General features: G+C 35.2%; 1 protein-coding gene and 2 non-coding genes across 3 annotated transcripts; all 3 read left to right on the plus strand.

The window, feature by feature from the left end:
• The first annotated feature begins 247 nt into the window (after positions 1 to 247).
• Positions 248 to 319, plus strand: TRNAD-GUC (transfer RNA aspartic acid (anticodon GUC)). The gene has a single exon. It is a non-coding gene; the product is annotated as a tRNA-Asp (tRNA).
• A 9615-nt stretch (positions 320 to 9934) lies between these two features.
• Positions 9935 to 12451, plus strand: MYB63 (myb domain protein 63). Its single transcript, XM_006853260.4, has 3 exons — positions 9935 to 10240; positions 10509 to 10638; positions 11749 to 12451. Exons 1-3 carry the CDS (start codon positions 10102 to 10104, stop codon positions 12347 to 12349), a joined length of 870 nt encoding a protein of 289 aa, XP_006853322.1. The 5' UTR covers positions 9935 to 10101; the 3' UTR covers positions 12350 to 12451.
• Positions 12452 to 14339: 1888 nt separating this feature from the next.
• LOC18443060 (nucleolar GTP-binding protein 1) lies at positions 14340 to 21342 on the plus strand. Its single transcript, XR_016048909.1, has 2 exons — positions 14340 to 14469; positions 18730 to 21342. It is a non-coding gene; the product is annotated as a nucleolar GTP-binding protein 1 (transcript).
• Positions 21343 to 22636: the final 1294 nt, after the last annotated feature.

Below are 22636 nucleotides of genomic sequence, written 5' to 3' on the forward strand. Positions count from 1 at the left end.
TCCGATACAAATATATGAGGTGAACCATCCACCCGACCAATCCAAACCTGGCAATGCTTCTTTGGACAACCAAATTATGTAAGGCTAGAAAGAGAAAAAGAAAGAGAAAGAGAAGCCTTCCAAACCTGAGATGAAGAATGCCGGAGATGTTGAAGGATGATTAGGCCTTGCTAACAATATTTCTCACGAGCCTTTTCAAGTTACCAAAAGGCAATAATATATTTTATATGACACAACTTCTCGTCAGGTCGTTGTAGTATAGTGGTGAGTATTCCCGCCTGTCACGCGGGTGACCCGGGTTCGATCCCCGGCAGCGGCGCATTATTTTATTTTCTTTTTGCTTTTACCAACTCTAGCTTTTTTATTTTCTTTTTGCTTTTACCAATTCCAACCTTTTTATTTTCTTTTTGCTTTTACCAATTCCAATCTTTTTATTTTCTTTTTGCTTTTATCAATTCCAATCTTTTTATTTTCTTTTTGCTTTTACCAATTCCAACCTTTTTATTTTCTTTTTGCTTTTACCAATTCCAACCTTTTTATTTTCTTTTTGCTTTTACCAATTCCAACCTTTTCTTAAATGTGAGGTCCATTCCACTCTTTCAGAAAATGTGAAGTTGCCATCTTATTTCAGATATTTGAAAAAGCACCATCTCGTTGAAAGGTTCTATACATCTGCCATTTCTCAACGCATTTATTTAGACAAAGATTCCGTTTTTTCTTCTTTTCGGATGGTAAATACTTTTCAGAACATGGATTGTGAATCAAACCTATGTTAGAATTGAAACTGAGATATTGATGCAAGTTCTTCCCTTTTGAATGAGACAACGCTTCAAGCAAGGGAGAGGGTTCCAATCATGCCCATTCCATTATACTTCTCTGTCTCTCTCAATGATAATGCTTTCAGATTTCATGCTCCCAAGGGAGTATACTGTTTATTTACTACCTGGGGCAAAAATCAATTTGGGGTATTTTTAGGATCCCAAATTTTGAGGTTGTAATCTCTTCAGCGCGAATGTTGTATTTAAGGAAAAGTATATAATGAGACCATTTACCTTTGGTACAAGGTGGTCATAATTAATCTTTGACTATTTATGTGAAATTAGGTGGCTGCATGTATTCCATTGACCAAACTCAAAGTTCAAAAGAAATTTTTTCGAACTTTATGATACACCAAGCTATCAGATTTCATATAAGATGTTTGTAAGTAATTGTAACATCTTTATACAAAAGATAAATAATCTCATTGTATACAGTTCCTATATTTAATCACAAAATTTCCCAATTGCATACTTTATGGGTTTGAATGAAATAATGCCTCGAGAGAGAATAAAAACTGCCCAATTGTTCCACCATTTTGAGGTCGGAACGCTACAACTATACACTCAATAAGATGCTCGGAACGCTACAACTATACCCTCAATAAGATACTCCCCTGAGTCGGTGGAGATGGCTCAATAATTCGACGAGAGTAGCAAACGCTTATGGAAGAAAGTGACACTTCCACTATTTTGAGGTCGGAACGTTACAACTATACACTCAATAAGATGCTCCCCTGAGTCGATGGAGATGGCTCAAGGGACTTGATAGATCAAAGTCTAGTAACCGTAATCATTGAATCTATTTATTATTATAGAGAAGGTAATATTGGACTTGCTAATCTTATAGATGTAGGGCATTGAGTCCGAGAGTTCTCACCGCCAGTCAGTTAACAGCCAACTGCTCTACCACTAACCTAATGAGGAACTCATATACGTATTAGCAAGTCTGAATCTAGTTTAGTTTTGATATGAGTAGGGGAAACTAAGACGAGGACGTGAGCACAACACTCATTAACGGATGGGAAAGGGACTCACATAGTCAGATTGACTTTTTCTATTTTTTCTTGGTTTGGTATCTACGCCCAAGATTACATCGTCAAAAATTGGGATCTTAAAAATATTTGGGTTTTAATATAGAGAGCAAATTGATAGTATGCTCTCCCGTAGGAGTATAGAATTATTTCAATAAAATAAAAAAGAAAAATAGTTTGATAGGGCTGTAATCCTATCAAAAAAAACTAAAGCCTCACTTTATAGCTCATGTGAAAATTACAATTCAGGGAATGGAAAATCATTACATCAATCATCTTGGCTTCAACATTATGGTCGTGGAAAAAAATTACGATTTAAAACTCTAAAAATAGTGTATATTGTAACAAATAATTTAGATTGTCGATTTCACCCTAAAATTAAATGTTCATAGATGTACAAGATCTTTACTATTTTTTAATTTCAAATTTCACTGTTAAGTATGAATATTGATTTTAGAGCCACCATATAGATTTTCATTAGCCTAAAGTGCATTCCGGATGAGGATTTGAGGCAAGACTTTATTTTGTTTTCATGCAACCCCTTATAAAAACCTCATCCAACAGAAAGAAAAAAAAATAAAAAAAAATAAAAAAAACTCAAGCTCAACATAAAAAATTACCAAACTACCCTCATACGTGAGCATTACACAATGCTTATGTCACACTATTTTCACTATCATATATGCTATTTAGCTTAATAAACCACTATAACCATGATTGTGAAAGGACCATAAATAAACACACCCCAACCCACCCCACCCCAAGATCCTTCTTGACTTCGACAGACATGACTCCTAAAAGTCTTGATTTTGACAATCCCTCCTAATTGGTTCTTAGGAAACCAATTTCACAACCACATAGAGAGAGAGAGAGAAAGAGAGAGAGAGAGAGATCAAAACCCGCCTCAGAAAAAATTAACTTCATAATCCAGGGCCTGGATGTGACAATTGTCGGTTCCTGCCCATTGCTCCAACTAGCTTTTAGAAACCTAGATTAGCAAGCTAGATCTTGATCGCGATTCTGAAGATTTCTCGGCCAGAGTATTAAGACATTATTTTTATATTTTTAAAATTTAAAAATAATTGGCCAAATCTATAGAAAAAAAACTATAATGATAATGATAAATGTAAAAATAATTAAAAATACAAATTAGTTGAGATATAGGCGATTTGGTTACTTTGGATCGCCTGATTCCTTGACAAAACAGAGTAACTTCTACTAAATAGGACCGATTCCAAGCTGAACCAAACCGGTTTCCCAATGATTCCAATCTCGATAGCTGATTCCCTATCTGGACCTCCAATGTTTTAGGCATAGGTTCGACATTAGAGAAAAATTACTCCAACAACGTGTAGGGGTATGCTAGAAATTTTGGCAAATTGTCGGGTTTCTACTAGAAAGGGCATAAATAAGAATCCATAATCTTAGTGGTCATCACGGTCAATTCAACAAATGAACGGTCTGAGGGTGAGAGAATAGGACACACAACTACATGGCTTGGCTCCAATAGTTGGTCTATTTTCACTATTACCGTCTAAGAATTGATCGGATGGATATTGCAATATGATCCACATGATCATATGGTTCTTTCATCATGTATTATCACGCTTCATTAACGGGTACGACCATGATGGAGGGGTCTGGTCGTCACAGTACAATTAAATTAGTGAATTATACACCTCTATTTTCTTTTTCATCACCGTTGACCAAGTGAGTGGATGGTGATAACGAGTCCACACTTTTATTGTTCAACCATCTCTCCGCAACTAATTGTATCCAAGAGGAACTCTCTTAAAAGAAATCGACCTTCATAATTGATCTAACCAAGGATCAGCCACTCGTGAGAAGACTAGAAAGTATATTTTGTAAACAATAATTTAATTTGATCTGATAGAGGTTTATGATACACTCATAATAATCAAGGGCTCAGCGACCATTGTTCTACCTAGGTTTCTAAAAATCACCTATTTAACTCGAACCACGACCAGTAGCCACCCAGGGTGCCTCCTTGAATAAGAACTCGGACTCGGACTAGGGGTGTATAAACCATAGTCATCAAGAAAATATTGAATCAACAGTCTAACTGGTAGGCCGTTGATTGTTGCTTTGGCCATTTTGGTTCATAGTAAAAATTGATTTTGGTAAAAAAAAAATCAATCAAAACTTGTGTTTGATTGATTTTTAGCGCTTCCGACCAACCCATTGGCCAAACAAAGAAGTTTTTCTAATATATTATATATTTTTGAACCACTATTTATATTATTAAATATGGTCAAATTGGTTCAACCGGTAGTAGGACATGTTTTGGCAGGATTAGATCCCTCACTAATTCGGTTGCCGATGCAATCCTGATAATACTGGTATAAACAACATTAAAAAGAGTTTTATTATAATAAAATAATATTTTTAGAAATATTTGAAGCTTCTAAACCTTATTTAAACATTTTAAATTCTTTAAATTTTGTTTAAAGTTTTATCCAGTTTGGTTAAGTTAGCCGAACTGCATCACTGATTTTGCCGGTTCAAATCGATCCAATGGATGACCTATTTGACCCACCACCAGTTTGATTTTCAAACATAGGGGCGTAATTACAACATAGAAAGGTTATAAGTTGAGTATATACTAGTCGGGCGGTCATCGCCGGCCAATCAATGAATGGATGGTCTTGAAAAGAGAGTGGGACATAGATGCACTGGGCAAGACTCCAGCGGTCGATCCGCTCTCATTATCACCATCCAACTATTGATCAGATATTCATGATTGTCGTGACTATGATTTCCCGTAGTCATGAGGCTTTCATCATGGGAGGAGAAGGCAGCATGACGTCATATTACATAGGCTTTCACTGTAGTCTCTCTCTTGTTTGGACGTTCCATACTCACCAACCCTACTCAAAATGTGGGACCTACCTCTCTACGAGAAACAGCGTCATTTTTTATGTCTAGTCCTACATGCACGAATGTGTACATTAAGCTGTCAAATTGATGGTTAAGGGCCACTCTCTCGATGTCAAATAAAGGAAATTTTTTATTCATAAAAATTGCAAGTTTTTTAAATACCAACCGAAAAAAAAATGCAAAGCTTTTTTTCTATTCTTGTAAAGTCAATTAGGTTTTGTACTAGTATTTTATTTTCGCCTCCACAATGGATTGGTATTACTCTGTCACAAATCCCTCGTCTCACCAAATGATCTCTCCCTCCTCCCCTCTTATCTCTTTTGATCTCTTTTCACTCTCTGCATATTTTGGTTCAGTGTATTAAGTTTATCCTCACTCCAAATTTGGGGTTTTCGTTGATTCTGATGAACCCCTAGGGTTTTTTGCAAGAACTTGTCTGTCTCTGAAAATTTGGGATTTGTGTTATTTTTTCAAAACACTTGGGTTCTTTGCAAAATTTTTTTTTTTTTTTTTTTTTTTAAAAGCTAGTGTTTGTTCTTTCATGGCTTTGGGTTGTGAGGAAATGTGGACTCTGATTATTAATTGAAGGAGAAATGGAGATAGAACCAGAAGAACCATAGAACATGCCTGTCAAAAGATGTAGACTCTGAATAAATCATGGATTCCAGTCGATATAGATTCTTGGGGCCACTAAACCATTAGCAGCAACAAAAGAGCTGTTTAGAGAGATAGAGAGAGCAAGAGAGTTGGGCAGCAGTGTGCTAGAGAGAGAGTTGGGTTTTTGGTTTGCAATTAGATAGAGAGCAAGAGAGTTGGGTCATGCGTAAATAGTGAGAAAGTTGAGTGTAGGGTTTGCCTGGGTGAGAGAAGGCTACACTTTCATCCTAAAAAAATTTAAGTCTAATTTGAATTTTTTTTAACGATAACTTTTCCAAAAATATTCCAATTTTGGATACATCCAAATTGGCACTAAGTTTTAGTTTAAGGGTGCGGTTTGTATAGAGCCTAGGCTCTAAACAATCAAATTAGAGCCTACCTTCAAATAGTATTGAGAAATATGGTTTCAATATTGGAAATCTTTGTGATAGCCTCAAAATACATTTTCATATTTATTTATAAAGTTTAAAGATTCAAAAATAGTGTAGATCGATATATCTATGAAAACTTGAAAATATTGAAAATTGAAGGTAAAAAAATGCATCACAAAATACACTATTTCTAAAACTTGAGATCCATTTTTTTCTCATGTCTATGCATCTTGATATTGAGATGATCAATTTGAAGCTATTTGACCATCAAAACAACCACTTTTGGTGCAATTTTTGAAGTAGGCATAAATTTGATTGTATAGAGCCTTGGCTCTATATGAACTTTTCCCTTAGTTTAATAGGCTTTTTTTTTTTTCAAAAATGTGGGAGTTTAATTAGGTTTGACATTTATGGTTAAGATTTATGTATCATTTAGACCTAACTATAGTTTGTCACAATGGATATCTGGCCAACCAAGAGCTGATCGTGGGAACCAAGTTCAATCTGAAGCTTCCATGGCTTCATTTAGACCTTGATGTAATTGGGCATCAATATCAGATCTAGACCATTCAAAAGTTTTCTATATTGGATGTGTGGCCTTGGTTTGGGGCACTCTTTAATAGGTCAGAATCAGGTTTTGACTTGCCAGGGCACAAGCCGAACTCTCCCAAGCCTAATTGAGGCGAGTTCGTGCTGAATTGGTAATTTTTAATAATCAAAATACCAAAATTATGAAAACAGGGAGACTCAGGTCATTCAGTTTTTTATTATTTAATAGTGAGAATGACCTTTAATTGGGACTCACGTGGTACCACTGCTATGACCGCAACCCCCATTCTCACGTGGTACCACTGCTATGACCGCAACCCCCATTATCCGATATGACTCGGGATATCCTCGAGTCAAACCAGTAGAGCCTCAAGGTCCATGACCCATTAATAGGCAACAAAACAAAGGCTTACAATGAGTCGTTTTGTCAACTAGCATGAATACATGGATTCAACCCCAACTAAGACTTCAATTAGTTAAGGAAGCAATGAGTTAGGTTGAGGTTGAAAACCATATTTAAGGTGACAAATTACAAAGAGTTAGGTTTTGAATTGCGTAGAGGGAAGTCTTCCTAGAGGAAAGGAACACCCCAACTCACCAACTAGTAAAAAGTATTTAATGTTGGTTGCCCTAACGCTTGGACTTATGGCTGATAAATTAGACTTGTTTAGAGAGAGAAAACTCACCAATATCCTACCTATTGATAGTGACATGGCAATAGTATGGTACAACTCCAACTCAAAATTTCCCTCCACAGAGAAACAGAGACCATAAATAACGCAACAAGGAGTGAAAAGAGAGAGAGAGCACAAACAAGGCAACAAAGAGTGAAAGAGAGAGAGAGCATAAACAAGGCAACAAAGAGTGAAAAGAGAGAGAGAGAGAGAGAGAGAGAGAGAGAGAGAGAGAGAGCATAAATAAGGCAACAAAGAGTGAAATGAGAGAGAGAGCATAAACAAGGTAACAAAGAGAGAGGGAGAGGCAAAAAATAGAGAATTAAAGTGCCACGGAATGCACCAGACAAGATGATGTATAGCATGTTCCTGCCATAGCATACTATATCCTTACTGCATCGGACAAAAGGACTGCTTGGGGGGACCTTTTTTTGGATACGGTTTCTATGAATCTATGTAGAAATGAGTCACCTCTTAAAAATCTACTTTTGAGATGAAGAACATGTATTCTCTAACATGGAGATCATGAATATGAAAATATGAATAAATTTTGAAAATTAAAAATAATAATTCCTTACAAAAATATTTGGACTGTTACATGGAGCACCTATGTGCATCTATCTTTAAGATGGATGCTTTATATCGCGGGGACCCTAAATATAGATATACGGTCCACCCATGAAACAATTTTCCTTTTTTTTTATTTATTTTTATATAAGAAATTTTGGGATCCATCTATAAAACACCGTATGATTATTTTCAAAAGATTGCAGTTTGTATAAGGCTGAGGTTCTAAACCAATGGTTTAAAAAACGGATCGGTGACCCGAATCGGGCTTCCAAAAACCGATCCGGATCGGCGAATCGGCGATCCGGATCGGGAATCGGGTGAATCGGTCAGAATAAAGTTTAAAAAAAATTCGAGAAAATTATTAAAATTCATTATAAATATTGTTTTTTAGGAATTAAATAAAAAATGAGGGTACTCCATTAAGAACTTTCATGTTTTTGAATGAATATGCGAATATTGATATGTTCTTTCCCTGCATGAACCGCCATTCAGCATTTAATTTACAGTATTTCGTGCTCATCCCTACACTGTTGCTGTTGGGACTCGATATGTGAATAATATGGCTGGGATAGGGTGGCCTCAGAATCATCATCTCTCTCATTTTCTCTTTGAATAATATGGATTAAAAAAAAAAAAAAACAAATTTCAAAAAAATCGATCATGGATTAAAAAAAAAATCACAAATTTTCAAAAAATTCTATCATGGATTACAAAAAAAAATTCGATCATGGATTAAAAAAAAAAAATCACAAATTTTCAAAAAATTCAATCATGGATTACATAAAATTCGATCATGGATTACATAAAATTCGATCATGGATTACAAAAAATTCAATCATGGATTACAAAAAACTCTATCATGGGTTACAAAAAAAGCAAAAAACAAAAAATTCAATCATGGATTACAAAAAAAAAACAAACATTTCAATCATGGATTACAAAAAAAAAACAAACATTTCGATCATGTATTACAAAACATTCGATCATGGATTACAAAAAATTCTATCATGGGTTACAAAAAAAAAAAAAAAAACAAAAAAAAGCGATCATGGATTACAAGAAAAGAAAACAAACATTTCGATCATGGATTACAAAAAATTTTAGTATGGGTTACAAAAAACCAAAAAATTCGATCATGGATTACAAAAAAACAAAAACAATTCGATCATGGATTACAAAAAAATCGATCAAGTATTACAAAAAATCTATCATGGATTACAACAAAAAAAAAAAAAAAATCCATACGGACTCGCCGATTCCGTACAGTGAATCGGCGAGTCACTGTACGGAATCGTCCGGTTCTCTCTAGAACCGGACGATTTCCGATTTTTCAACCGATCCAGTTCCTTTCCGCGAATTCCGAGTCGAATCGGGCGAGTCCGGTTCGACTCGGCGTTTTTTAAAACGCTGTTCTAAACAATCAAAGTGAGGCGTAACTTCAAATACCATCGAAAGATGTTATTTTAGTATTGAAAATCTTTGTAATGGCCTGAAAATTTATATTCATCTCTAACTATAAAATTTAAACTTAAAAAATAGTATAGATTGAGTAGGTCTATGATCACTTGGAAAATTAATGGTCCAAAAAGTCCATTACAAGATACAGTATTTCCAATACCTGAAATGTGTTTTGGCTCATGTCCATTCAATACTTGAAATGTGTTTTTGCTCATGTCCATTCAATACTTGAAATGTTTTTTTGCTCATGTCCATTCATCTTGAGGTCAAGATGATTGATTTAAGGGATTTTGGGCATGAAAACAACTTCTTCTATTAAATTTCTGAGGTGCACCTTAATTTGATTGTTTAGAGCCCCATCCTTATATAAACTTTTCCCTTTTCAAAAAACATATCTCGATTTCGAGTTTCTTCAATCCTTAGATCTTGTCCTCAAGTCCCTGGTCAATCTTGGGACATTATTATTTCCAGGCATAGAGTGTAACGTCTGAAAAATTTTAGGGTAATAGCTAAGTTTAAGGTCATACATCTCAAATACTTGAGGTCCTAAAAGTACGTCTAAATTGGGTTTTGTCCAATGGAGTAATAGCACAATATGCTCCAGCAGGAGGGTAAAAGTTTTTTCAGATGAAAAGTTAGAGAGCATTATAGCACAAGGCAACAAATCTCAGTTAGAGAGAGAGAGAGGGAGAGAGAGAGAGAGAGTAGACTCAAAACAACAACAAATCAATTAAATATATGCCATGGAAAAATGTGTTTTAAGTGGTCAAGATATTGGTGAAAAGGAACTGATGACTTAGAATGTGAGTACTGGGGATCAAAGTTTGGTACATTAGGAATAATTAGTGGATGACAATTTGACATATGGGGGGATATATAAACAACATACAAAAGCCACTTTCTTCCTTGAGTAAGCTTGGATTTCCCAATCAAACATTTGTAGTGGTTGAGCTCTCTGTTGTAGTGAGTGAAAGCTAGAGCTAGAGAGAGAGAGAGAGAGAGTTAGAGAGAGAAAGAGATAGAGCTAGAGATAGAGAGAGAGAGAGAGAGAGAGAGGAGATCACAGAGTTGAAGCATGGGTCGTGGCCGTGCACCTTGTTGTGAGAAGGTGGGTTTGAACAAAGGAGCATGGACTCCCTCAGAGGACATGAAACTAGTGTCCTACATTAAAAACCATGGACATGGCAATTGGCGAGCCCTCCCTAAACAAGCTGGTATCTCTCTCTCTCTCTCTCTATGTTTCTCTCTTTATTGCTCTTTCTTTTTCTCTTCCCCATCTCTCTCTCTCTCTCTCAATTGCTCTCTCTCTCTCTCACCAGACACACAGAAACACATCTGGGTTGAGTTATTTTTCACCAAATCTTCATAAGCCTAGCTCTCCTTTGATCTCTTACATTGAAAACTAATCGACCGCAACTATTGATGCATACGGAATCTAGAAAAATAATTGAATTTTTTGTCGTCTATGCCTCTGTTTGCAAGGGCTGCTGCGTTGCGGGAAGAGTTGTCGCCTAAGATGGACAAATTATCTAAGACCAGACATCAAGCGCGGGAATTTTTCGCGGGAAGAAGAAGAAACCATTATCAAACTCCATGAGCTCTGGGGCAACAGGTACTGTAATCCATTCTTCCAAATGAATGCCATTCTTCTAAATTTCACAAATAATTTTGTATATTTACATCAGTTTTCTTTAGAGTTATTTATACGTTAACATTAAGATATAAAAGGAAATTTGTCAAAATACATGAAATGATTAGAGTTATTTATACGTTAACATTAAGATATAAAAGGAAATTTATCAAAATACGTGAGAGGTGAACTATTTAACGTTTTATCTTATGAGTTATCTCATTCTTGTCAAAACCTACTTTGATGTGTCATTTGATGGGTTATTTGAAATTAGATAAAAGAATATGAGTAGGATGTTAAATAGTTTAAATGTTAACTGTAGTTTAATACATTTCTACAAAAGAAAAAGAGAGACAATGAAAAGTCAGTCATGTGAGTTCCGTTCCAAATGGTTTAACTTCTTTTTCCAAAAGCCAGTCTGGTGGTCTAATTTTTCCAATAAAGTTGGACCACTCTTTTTATTTCCCACTTTCATACTACTTTAGCGCGAAACATTTTGGGCCTTATGTAAAGGGCAGTCTTTCTACGCTTCCCCTAATGCATAAAATTTACATACTTTCCCTTATCCGGCCGTTCATTTTGAATGGACAGCTGATATAGCTCCAATTACAAAGCCACGTCTCTACACTATTTATTTTTAATTTATTTTCTATAAATTATTTTGACACCAAATTTTGGACATCTACTCGTCTCTTAAATTTACACTTACAAAAGCTCTAAAAAAATATTTTTAATAAAATAAAATGGCTAAAATACTCTTGAAGGATTCAATTGGTATTTTGATCATAATATTTTATTAAAAAATTACTTGTAATATTTTTTATGTACGAAGATGGCACGTGCCAAATTTCATGTACGTATAATTTGTTAAAAAGAAACTAAAAATAAAACAACCTATGATCGTCAGTGGCTCACTTAATCTAAATTGAACGGCCGAAGGGGGAAGTACTTACTAACCTAAAACAACCCCCCTCCTCTCTCATTTGGGCTTAGGGAAAGAAATGGCCAAGTCCTCTTTTGATATACTTAACCAATTAATCATTCATTTCTCTTGTTGACTTGAGTTTGCCCCTAATAAATAATATAATGCAGGTGGTCCTTAATTGCTTCACGTTTACCTGGGAGGACAGATAATGAGATAAAGAATGTGTGGAATACTCACTTGAAGAAAAGGTTGGGATCAAAAGTGAAAAGTTCTTGTTTTGGTGATCCTAGTTCATCATGTGGCTCCTCAAGCCAGTCTTCGTCCTCAAATTGTACCCAAGAAGATCAATCGAACCCTAAAGAAGCAAACCCATCATTTGAATTTGATTTATCCCCCAAAAATTGCCATCCAAACTTGCTAGAGGATACATTTGAAATCCCTATTGAGCCTGAATTAGGGTTTTTTGATGCATTCAATGATATATTTGATGACAATTCAAGTTTAGTGTCAAGTTTGGATGGGCCTACCAATTCAAATGGAGACAAACCTCAAATTATGGGGTTTGAAGAAGTCACAGATGAGAAAGAATTTGCAAATTGGGCCAAGTTCTTAGAGAGAGAACTCGATCTAAAAGAAATTGAGAATGCTCAACCTAGTCATGCAAAAGATGATGGAGCCATCCAACCAAACCCTTGTTTGATTGATGAAAGGGTGGAGTCATCTCCCATTTACTTTGACAAGTGGCCTTCTTCTCCACTCCTTTTTTAATGTGTGAGGTTTAGTGAGAGAAGGCATCATAGATCATGAAAGTAAACATGTAAATTACATTGTAATTCCCATAATAAAATACAAGGATTACATGCCACTGAATATTTTGCATCCTAAGACAGTTTTTATTCACAATCCCTTCTCATTTTGTGAAAAGCTCATACCACTTTCAACTTCCGAAGTCATGAATTTATCGTATTTATTTGTGAACGTATACCTTCATAAATCATATAGTGACGTCAATGATCTAAAAATCGCAAGGATTGAGAATCGGTGGGAGAAACCTCCGGATTGGCCAAATTACCTGGTCCCTACTCAATTTATTTTTTTAATTTTTAATTATTTAAAATATAAAAAATATTTAATGTTCTCTTATTCAGCCGATAGAGTTGCCGATCTGGTCAACCCCATGGCCAATTTCACCTTAACGTTTTCGGGTTTTTAAATAGTAGCGCATAACCTGAGCTTCTGTGACCAATTTTTACTCCCCCCCCTCCTCGCTCTCTCTGTCTAATTAATATTCAGCCTATAATGATAAAATCAATGTTTCAAAACCCGGATTGATGGGGCTGACCGTTGTTGGCCCACAGCTATGTGAGATAAGTGATATCGGTGATCCAAAACAATATTAAAAAACATGAACTTTTGGGGTGGAGATTTAAAGGGACATAATAAAACGTTGGATATGCTTAGAAAGAAAAGAATAAAAATATAACAAAGGAACTGATTCTAGGGAGAACATGGTCTGGATCCACACCATCTCGTGCCTAGTTTGGTCATGATTGATTCTCATCCGGATCGAGGGTCCAAATTGAAAATTATAGTGTATTAAACTACTGGATTAATTCTTGAAATAAACTTATGGAGATGCAATCTAGATAATCAACATGAACTTACAAATGTGAACTTTATAAAATGATAAGTATAAATGAGTGTGCATGCTGCATGACTTTATGGTCCTTTTTTCTTTGGTGTAAACAATAAAAACCCCCATCCAAGAAATATATGAAAAATGTGGAATAGGCCACATGACTTAGATCGATGTGGTACATACTACCATAACTTACTGTTGATAGTGTGACATAACATCTCGGGTTCGAATTCCACACCTAAACTAAAATAAATAAATATCAATAATGTTTTAAGTCTAGGTGCTGTACTCCTTTCATAATAAATTAGGAAAGAAATTTATCAAACTACACCTAAAATATCAATTATTTATCAACTATTTTAAAACAGTTGATTGCACTCTTTCAACGGTATACTCGAAAGGAAATTTATCAAACCACACCTAAAATATGAACTGTTTTAAAGCATAGTTATATATTCTTGGATGATATTTATGACATTGAATCAAAAGGAATGAGTCAAATGTTGAATAGATCATCTCTCGTGTACATTTTGATAATTGTTTCTTATTGGATGAGTCTGAGTACTATAGTAATTGCTCAAACATGATGCAACTGCTCCACATGTAACAAGATAAGTCAAAGACCATTCCGAAAGTTTTAGATTAGTAAGTTTCCAAGTGTTGAGCATGAAACAAAGTGAATTTCGAATTAGAATCTAAAGAGAAATCGATATTTTTATTTTCTTAAAGCTTGCACAGTTCTACTACATAAGTTTGTGCTAGTTTGATTTATCATTATTTTACTTTTACTTAATAATGCAATTATATTTTTGTGCTTGAGTTGTCAGATTAATTCCATATCTTAGGAATTCCATTAATAATTATATTTTATATATATTTTTGTATTTTTATTTTAAGTTAATTCTATATTTTTTGTTATGCTTAAAACAATTAATGCACATGCAAAGCACTGCAACTTGCTAACACTTCCCTATGATTTTAAAGGGACTACTTATTTGCATCCAAATACCTATAGACCGTATATTGTAGAAATGCAGTCCAGCCCGCATGAAACAATCTCACTCAAAGCCCTCTTCTCATAAAACCTTCGCCCCTCTCTCTCCTTCGCCCTTCTCTCTCCCGCGTTCTCTCAAACCCTAGCCTCTCTCTCACAAATGCTCTGCGTCCCTCGCCCCCCCCCGCTCTTTCTCGCAATACCTCATCTTCCTCAAACAAGGATCCATTTGCAAGCTTCATCTTCTTCAACAAGGTAAGGTTGTTACTTTTTTTTACTGTTTTTTTTTTTTTTGGCTACTTTTTCTTCATCATAGTGTAAATATTCTTCACCAAACAATGTAGGGTTTCCCTCATGCGACCCCCCTACAAAATATCTCATCTTCTTCACCAAGTTTTGTGATTTTCCTGGGTTTTCCCTCTTGATGGTGCTGTTATTTAGTTACCAATGCAAACATTTTTTATGATTTCCCGATGGAAATTTTTTGATTTTTTATTGAGTATAGAAGCACAATTTTCTCTGTAGAAAAAATGTGGGTATGGTTTTATTTTTTGAGAATTGGGTATCGTTTTTTGTTGTATTCTTTTTTATATTTCTTGCTGGTTTTTTGTTGTTGTATAGAAACCATTTATGATTTTTACAATGGGGCTTGTTGTTGTATAGAACCATTTTTTTCTGTAGAAATTTGTGGATTTTATTTATTTATTTATTTAATTTCTTTCTGGTTTTTTGGTTCTGTTTTTTTTTTTTTTTTTTTTTTTATTTCTTACTGGTTTTTTGTTGTTGTATAGAAGCCATTAGTGGTTTTTTTAAGATTCTACTCAAATGCTTTATGAGTAAATTTCACATGAATTTTGAAGCTACGTTTTTAATGCTTTTCTCTTTATTAGAATATGGATTATTTTCCATTTCATTTTTGCCGATATGCTTTCTGATTATGATCTCATAATAAGCAGTTTGATAGTGACATAGTTATGTATCTTTGTTGGATACTGATGCCCTGTTTTTATTTCTTTATTGGTCATATGCACTCCTTTAATAATTCAATTTACAAAGAGCAACTATATGAATTCACACATTCTGGTGTTTTGGTCACGGTTCTTACTAATTGTCATAAGCAAGTGGAGGCTACATTTGAGTTTGCATGCGTGTTTTTGACAATGAATAGAAAATGGCTTTCATGCTATGAAGCCAAGTTGCAGTTAGAAACACGTAATTATAAATTTATGGTACGTATTCAGAAGTACTTGTTACTTCTTGTAACTGATTTGTGTCATGGAGCTGAAATATAGTTCATTTGGTAGTTTGTGTTCTTGAAGATATTAGTTGTTGGTCTCTAATCTAGCATATCTGGTTATTTCTTTTTTGTCTTTTATTCTTTTTTGAGAAATGGTTACCTTAAGTTATTTCCTATATTAGATTTTTTATTGGTTTGGTTTGTAAAAGAATAAAAATGTTAATGCAGATTTTTATGTATTAATCCAAATTCTGGGATAAAGTTCACTCATGGGTTACGAAACATAATAAACTGGGTACACAGTAATTCCAGGCATTCTAGACATGTGAACCAAACATGGGAAAAACAGGATTGTAAAACTCTTTAACAGGGAACTGTTTACATATGAAAACTGTTTTATGTATGCAAATTGTTACGCATGAACCAAACGAGCCCTTAGGGTGTGTTCGTTTTGGTGTAACTTTTGGATAATAGAGATCCAAGTTCCACCAAAACATCTCCCTTGTTTGTGCGGGAGAAGACACCCCTTCCATGATATTTTATCCCTCTCTTCTGCGTGTCAAACACGCCCTCAGATCTTCTTGCCGGTATTAGAAGGAGGACCCAAATTTTATCTACCATGCCACACATTTATCAGTGGCTTCCAAGTTAATAAAATTGGATTGTTTTTATGTGCAATGAATTATTTTAGAGTTTCAACAAGAGATACTCCAAGGGATCTATGCCAAATCATATATCTATACCGAGGTCTATTATGATAATTTCACTGTAATAGAACCATTTACTTTTTGGCATCCTACAACTGGTGGTGGATGAAATCACAAATCATACATCTATACCTAGGGCTATTATGATAATTCCCCTCTAATAAAACCACATTTTTTGGCATCTGTGGTTAGACAAAATTGCATGGCCAAGGGATGTGCCATTATTGGTCGTGCTTGTAGTCCAAAATAATAAGGCCATTGATGCCTGAATTTTCGCATCCTAAGGCCATATTTTATGGCTATTACTTATATATGAACCAGAATGGCGGACCAGGATTTGTGTCACTAACCCCAATTAGTTGGGGAAGAGCTTTGATAATGATGATGACTTACATATGAACCATTTTCACCTTCCTTAACCATTACTTGTACTAATTTATATAGTATGGTTGGCAGGGGGTTTAGTGTTTTAATAGCAGTTATTACCCTTCTAATGGGCATATTTTCCACCATGTTTTACTCAATGTTTTAAACCTAGAGATTCCCATAGTATAGGTTCTGGACTAGTTCCCCCCTAAAAACCCCCCTTTATATTTTTATCTTTTTCTAGGAATCTCTAATATTTTTGTAGGTTCCCTCTAGAAGATCCCCACTCGTAACCTCTGTTTTAAATTTTATTTTATTTTATTTAGTGTTTAATATTTTCTGGACTTCTATTTTCAATTGATTTAGACCCCCTGAACAATGTGAACGATCTGCCCACCAATCCAGGATTAAAACACTAGTTTTACTGTTAGGTTTACACTCTCGTTGCTTGGTATATAATGTAAGGCGTCCATGCCGTTTAGTGATTGTACTCATCATTAATGAACCGTCGAGATGAGCTGCTGGGTTTTCTTTTAGGTGCATCAGTGGAGCATTGGCTCAAACCATAGTTAGCAAGTCTCCATTTAAAACACAATTTTTTCAAAAAATCTCTGATTTTTGAAGTCCGTTAAGAACTCCAAGTTTTTCAAAAGATCTTTAAAAAAATGCGTTTTTAATGGAACCGATATAAATCCTCCTCATTTCATTTTTTCTAAAAACGTTTCTTCCATATAACTTTATTTCTTTATTAACTTAATATTATTGAATTTTGGTTTAAAGAAAAGGACATTAACTATGGTAGAAAATCAAGAATATTTATTTAGCAAAAAATTCTTTCAAAATTTCACTAATGAGTTCCCTTAAAAAAGTGTAAAAAAAAAATACAAGCAATATATTTCTCAAAAACATAAGATATTGTTATCAAAACCATCTTATATCTCAAAATAATAGGTAGTTAGGGGAAGAGTAACCTAGTAAAAAATCTTGTTTTTCTTTGAACCCTTGGTATTCTTATAAAGAGCAAGAAAAAGATTTAATGTTACTAAAAATTTAGGCAGCTAGGAATTCAGTGTGAGATTTGAATTTTCTTAAGCATTTTGTTGCTTTCTTTATGCATAGAGAAGTTTAATTAATTTTCATTTTTTATTTTTTTATTTCATTGGTGTATGCAATGTAGCATTTTATATGGATCACTATTTTGCATATTTGCGTCTTTGTGTTTTGTTTTATTTAATTACAATCCTATATTGAGGGTCTTTTTGTTTTTTTCTTTGAACAATAATCATATATCTTATGCTACAGTTCTTGTTATTTAGTATTGTAGTTCTTGTGTTTAATATTATTGTTGTTGTTTCATAATATTATTGTTGTTGTTTCATTTATGCTTCCAATAAATCTATGATAGGTTTTGTGTTGGGACAACAGGGTAAGGATTGTTGTTGGATTTATTAAGTTTAGATAGAAATTGTCAATTATTGCTCTAATGACACTAGTTAAGACCATAAAATTATTGTTCCATGGCTTTAATATATCTATATAATGGAAAATGCTGAGATTAGCCCACTAACTCATATGAACATATGAACCCAACGGCCCATATTAAATCTCGGCGGATCTGACGGTCATGACCTCATTTCGTGTTTGAATTTTAATTTTTTTTCTACAAATCCAAATGACTTGAAATTTTAGGCATGTGTTCTTCAAAAATAGGAGAATCTAATAAAAATATCAAAAAAAATAATTTGCAAGAAATAAATTGACCAAAATACCCTTGAAAAATTAGGGGGTATTTTGATTAATTTAGTTATTGCGAATTATTTTTTTAAAATATTTTTATTAGGTGCGCCTTGATGAGAAGAATGGACACCTAAAATTTCAAGTTATTTGGATTTGTAGAAAAAAAGTTAAAATTAGAATACGAAATGAAGTCGTGACTGTCAGATCAGTCTAGATTTAATTTGGGCTGTCGGGCTCATATGTTCATATGAGCTAGTGGGCTAATCTCAGCATTTTCCCTATATAATAACTACAAATCATAATCTTATATTATGCCATCTTTACATATTTGATTTTTTCACTCTGTACCATATTTGAATTCACACTTCTATAACTTACCTTTTATTTTAATGATCTGTATTTTTTATCCAATTTTTTTCTCCGACTTTTAAAATAAAACTGACTTATTGCGGATGTTTTGGTATGCAGACATATTATTCCCCGACTTGCTGAGACGAAGGGTGCACACGACCTTATGAGCACGTCTATCTATATTGGACGGTGGGTGTTTGTATAGCTAATTGCTATAGTATATTTTACCGCTGAGGATACGTACATAAGGGTATATGCCTCTTTGGAGCAAGAGGTTTTAGGTTTATTAGGGTTTCAGTTGGTGGCGCTTTTTCCCTCTGTCTAAAGAGTGAAAGGTGTGAACTCGTGTTTGCAGAGAGAGAAAGATTTCTGTAACCCCTTTCTAGAGAGAGAGAGATAGAGAGAGTTCTCCAATTTTGGTTAAAATAGAGAGAGATAAACCAGAGGTCCAAAACCAGCAAAATGGTTCAGTATAATTTTAAGAAGATTACTATGGTGCCCTCTGGTAAAGACTTCATCGATATCATCCTTTCTCGTACCCAACGGCAAACCCCAACGGTGGTTCACAAAGGATATGCCATTTCTCGTCTTCGCCAATTCTATATGAGAAAGGTAAAATACACTCAACAAAACTTCCATGAAAAACTATCTGCAATTATCGATGAATTTCCAAGATTAGATGATATCCACCCCTTTTATGGTGATCTACTCCATGTTCTCTACAACAAAGACCACTATAAACTAGCCCTAGGTCAAATCAATACAGCTAGAAACCTAATTTCCAAGATTTCGAAGGACTATATTCGTCTCCTTAAGTACGGTGATTCCCTTTATCGATGCAAAACCCTAAAAGTTGCAGCTTTGGGTCGAATGTGCACAGTTTTGAAGAAAATTAGCCCCAGTTTGGCCTACTTAGAGCAAATTAGGCAACATATGGCTAGGCTTCCTTCTATTGATCCAAACACCCGAACAATTCTCATATGTGGTTATCCGAATGTTGGGAAATCTTCATTCATCAACAAAATTACCAGAGCTGATGTGGATGTTCAGCCTTATGCTTTCACTACGAAGTCTTTATTTGTGGGTCACACTGATTATAAGTATTTGAGGTACCAAGTTATTGATACGCCTGGTATTTTGGATCGACCACTTGAAGAGAGAAACATAATTGAGATGTGTTCTATAACTGCTTTGGCCCATCTTAGAGCAGCTGTGCTCTTCTTTCTCGATGTTTCGGGGTCTTGTGGTTATAGCATCGCTCAACAGGCTGCTCTTTTTCACAGTATAAAGTCTCTTTTCTTGAACAAGCCTTTGTTGGTTGTGTGCAATAAAATAGATTTGCAGCCTTTAGAGAGCCTTTCGGAGGAAGATAGGAAGTTGGTTATGGAGATGAAGGATGAGGCTTCGAAAACTCTTAATGGGGGAGATGACCCAGAATTGGCAAATGGCGTTCTCTTAACTATGAGTACTTTGACTGAGGATGGGGTCATAACTGTGAAAAATGCGGCTTGTGAGAGGCTTTTGAACCAGCGGGTGGAGATGAAATTGAAGTCTAAGAAGATTAATGACTGTCTGAATAGGTTCCATGTTGCTATGCCAAAGCCTCGAGATGGGAAAGAGAGGCCCCCTAGTATACCCCAAGCTGTTATTGAAGCAAAGGCTGCCCAGGCAACTGTGGAGAGAGAAAAGATGAAGCTTGAAAAAGACTTGGAGAACGAGAATGGTGGTGCTGGTGTTTACTCCGCTAACCTAAAGAAGAATTACATCTTGCCTAATGATGAATGGAAGGAGGATATAATACCTGAGATCTTTGAAGGTCACAATGTTGCTGATTTCGTGGACCCTGATATCTTGCAGAGGCTTGAGGAGTTAGAGAGAGAAGAGGGACTTCATATGGAAGGTGAGAATGAGGAGGATGACGAGATGGATGAAGAGAGAGAGTTGTCTTTGGAAGAGAGAGAAGCACTGGCTGAGATTAGGAAGAAGAAGAGCTTACTGATCCAAGAGCATAGGATAAAGAAAAGCACAGCGGAGAGCCGCCCTATCATACCAAGAAAATTCAACAAGGACAAGGCGTTCACTAGTGAGAGAATGGGGCGAGATCTCTCTAGATTGGGGCTTGACCCAAGTGCAGCAATAAACAGAGCTAGGAGTAGGTCAGTTTCTCAAAGGGGTAGGAAGAGAGCGAGGTCTCTGGCAATTGAAGATGAAGATGAGGGTATGGATATTGATCAGCCCAACAAGAAGTTTAGAATGAGGTCTCGATCTAGGTCCCAGTCAAGAGCCCCACGTGGTGAGGTTGTTCCTGGTGAAGGTTTCAAGGATTCAGTTCAAAAGACTAAGGCTCTGAAGCTTGGTAAGAAGGCGGTGAAGAAGAGAAATAAGGATGCTCGTCGCGGAGAGGCGGATAGGGTGATTTTGAACATGAAGCCAAAGCATTTGTTCTCAGGAAAGAGATCAATTGGGAAGACTGATAGGCGTTAGGAATGACGTACATTTTCAGGTGCTGAGGTGTTTTTTGTTAGGCTTTAATTATTCTGGCGAGTTTTTGGGTCTGGCTATTTTGATTTTGGGCATTTGTTGTTCTTGTAATGCTCTTGTTTTATGAGGAGAAACCACTTTAAAAGTTGTTATGTGTGCGGTCAATATAGACTTAGTAGTGTAATCTTCTTTGAAGACATTGAGAATTGAATTAGAGTAAGCTGAGCTGTGTGGTTGTCCTTTCTTGAATTTTTATTGTTTTGAAACTTTCAGGAGTTTTCATTTGTATACCATAAGCATATTAAGCCTGAGCCTAATTTTTTAAATACTGTCAGGAATTGTTGATTTACAGTAACCTTATGCTATTCTGGTGCTCCAGTTATGATATTGGTTCTTAGTTAAGTGTAGAGCAGAAAGATACAGAACTTCTGGTGAGTGAAAGAACCATTGCTATATTTGATGATGTCCTCAAATAATATGCTTGATTTTACAATTTTTCTTGATATGCTTTTCACTTTAGTGGTTCCATTTATATTGCATTGACCAAGGATTCTTCATAGAAATGCATGAGCACCATTTTTGCCATGGACTTCAAGAATCCTCTCATATCGGCTTCACTTGCATCAATTTTCACTTCAATCCATTCTTCTACATTCGAAGTGTTGATCTAAATATTTTATTCTGTTTTCCTTGTTCTCTAGTTTTGGAAAGCTGTTCTGATACTTTAGGAAAAAAGCCTAGAGTACTTAACCCAACTTCCTTAGCTTCCATCTTCTTTTGCTACTCTCATGTTTCCAAATCCTCCTCAATTTGTCAGTGCTATGGATCCTAAACTCAGGTCTCCTGCTGCTTAAATTTACAAATTTCCCCCAATTGAATAAATGAAGTCATGAGATCAATACAATCGAAAGAAAATTCTGTGGGCTTCAGTATTTCCCCACCATAAAAATTGACTTTAAATTCACAGTATTTATTTTTCCTTCAGCAGAACTTCTATTTGAAAGAGTGACATTTGGATTTGTATTGATTGAACGGCAGCCTTAAGTGCCAACAGTGATTACAACAAACAACAACGACGACGGTGACTAGAAACAATGGCAAGAATAGTGAATGTGTGCTTCCGTAGTGTTTTTGCTCCGTGCTTAGGTGGTGTGGCATCCCATTTGAACAATTTTCTTTGTGAAATAATATGGACAGATTTATTCAAAAATAGCATGGACAGTTGAAATATTAGGCTCCATAAAATATGGACTCTTGAAATTTCAGTTGATAGTGATGGTGTTTCTGATTGGTCATCGTATGGCACTCATGGTCAAGCCTTAGTTCTAAACACGTAGGTTTTGGTTGTTTTTGCATATCTTATCACTATATCATGCCATCTGAGTATTGGCCCCTATGACACCCTAATCTATTTATACAATGCTTGTACTATGTTTATGTTACAGTGTTTATGCTGAGTTTGCAATGCAATGTTTTGTTACTACTCCTTAAGCATATCTCATTTAGCAATTCCGTGCTAGGATATTTGGCTGGCTATGGTAAG

The sequence above is a fragment of the Amborella trichopoda genome, chromosome 2, assembly GCF_054954075.1.
Source record: "Amborella trichopoda isolate Santa Cruz 75 chromosome 2, AtrichopodaSantaCruz75HAP2 v2.0, whole genome shotgun sequence".
Classification (NCBI taxonomy): Eukaryota; Viridiplantae; Streptophyta; class Magnoliopsida; order Amborellales; family Amborellaceae; genus Amborella; species Amborella trichopoda.

Excerpts from the sequence above, each read along its gene's own strand:
- MYB63 (XM_006853260.4), top strand. The coding sequence starts at position 10,102 with ATGGGTCGTGGCCGTGCACCTTGTTGTGAGAAGGTGGGTTTGAACAAA. Across the intron at positions 10,241-10,508 it reads AGCCCTCCCTAAACAAGCTG|GGCTGCTGCGTTGCGGGAAG; the intron begins GTATCTCTCTCT and ends TCTGTTTGCAAG. Across the intron at positions 10,639-11,748 it reads CATGAGCTCTGGGGCAACAG|GTGGTCCTTAATTGCTTCAC; the intron begins GTACTGTAATCC and ends AATATAATGCAG.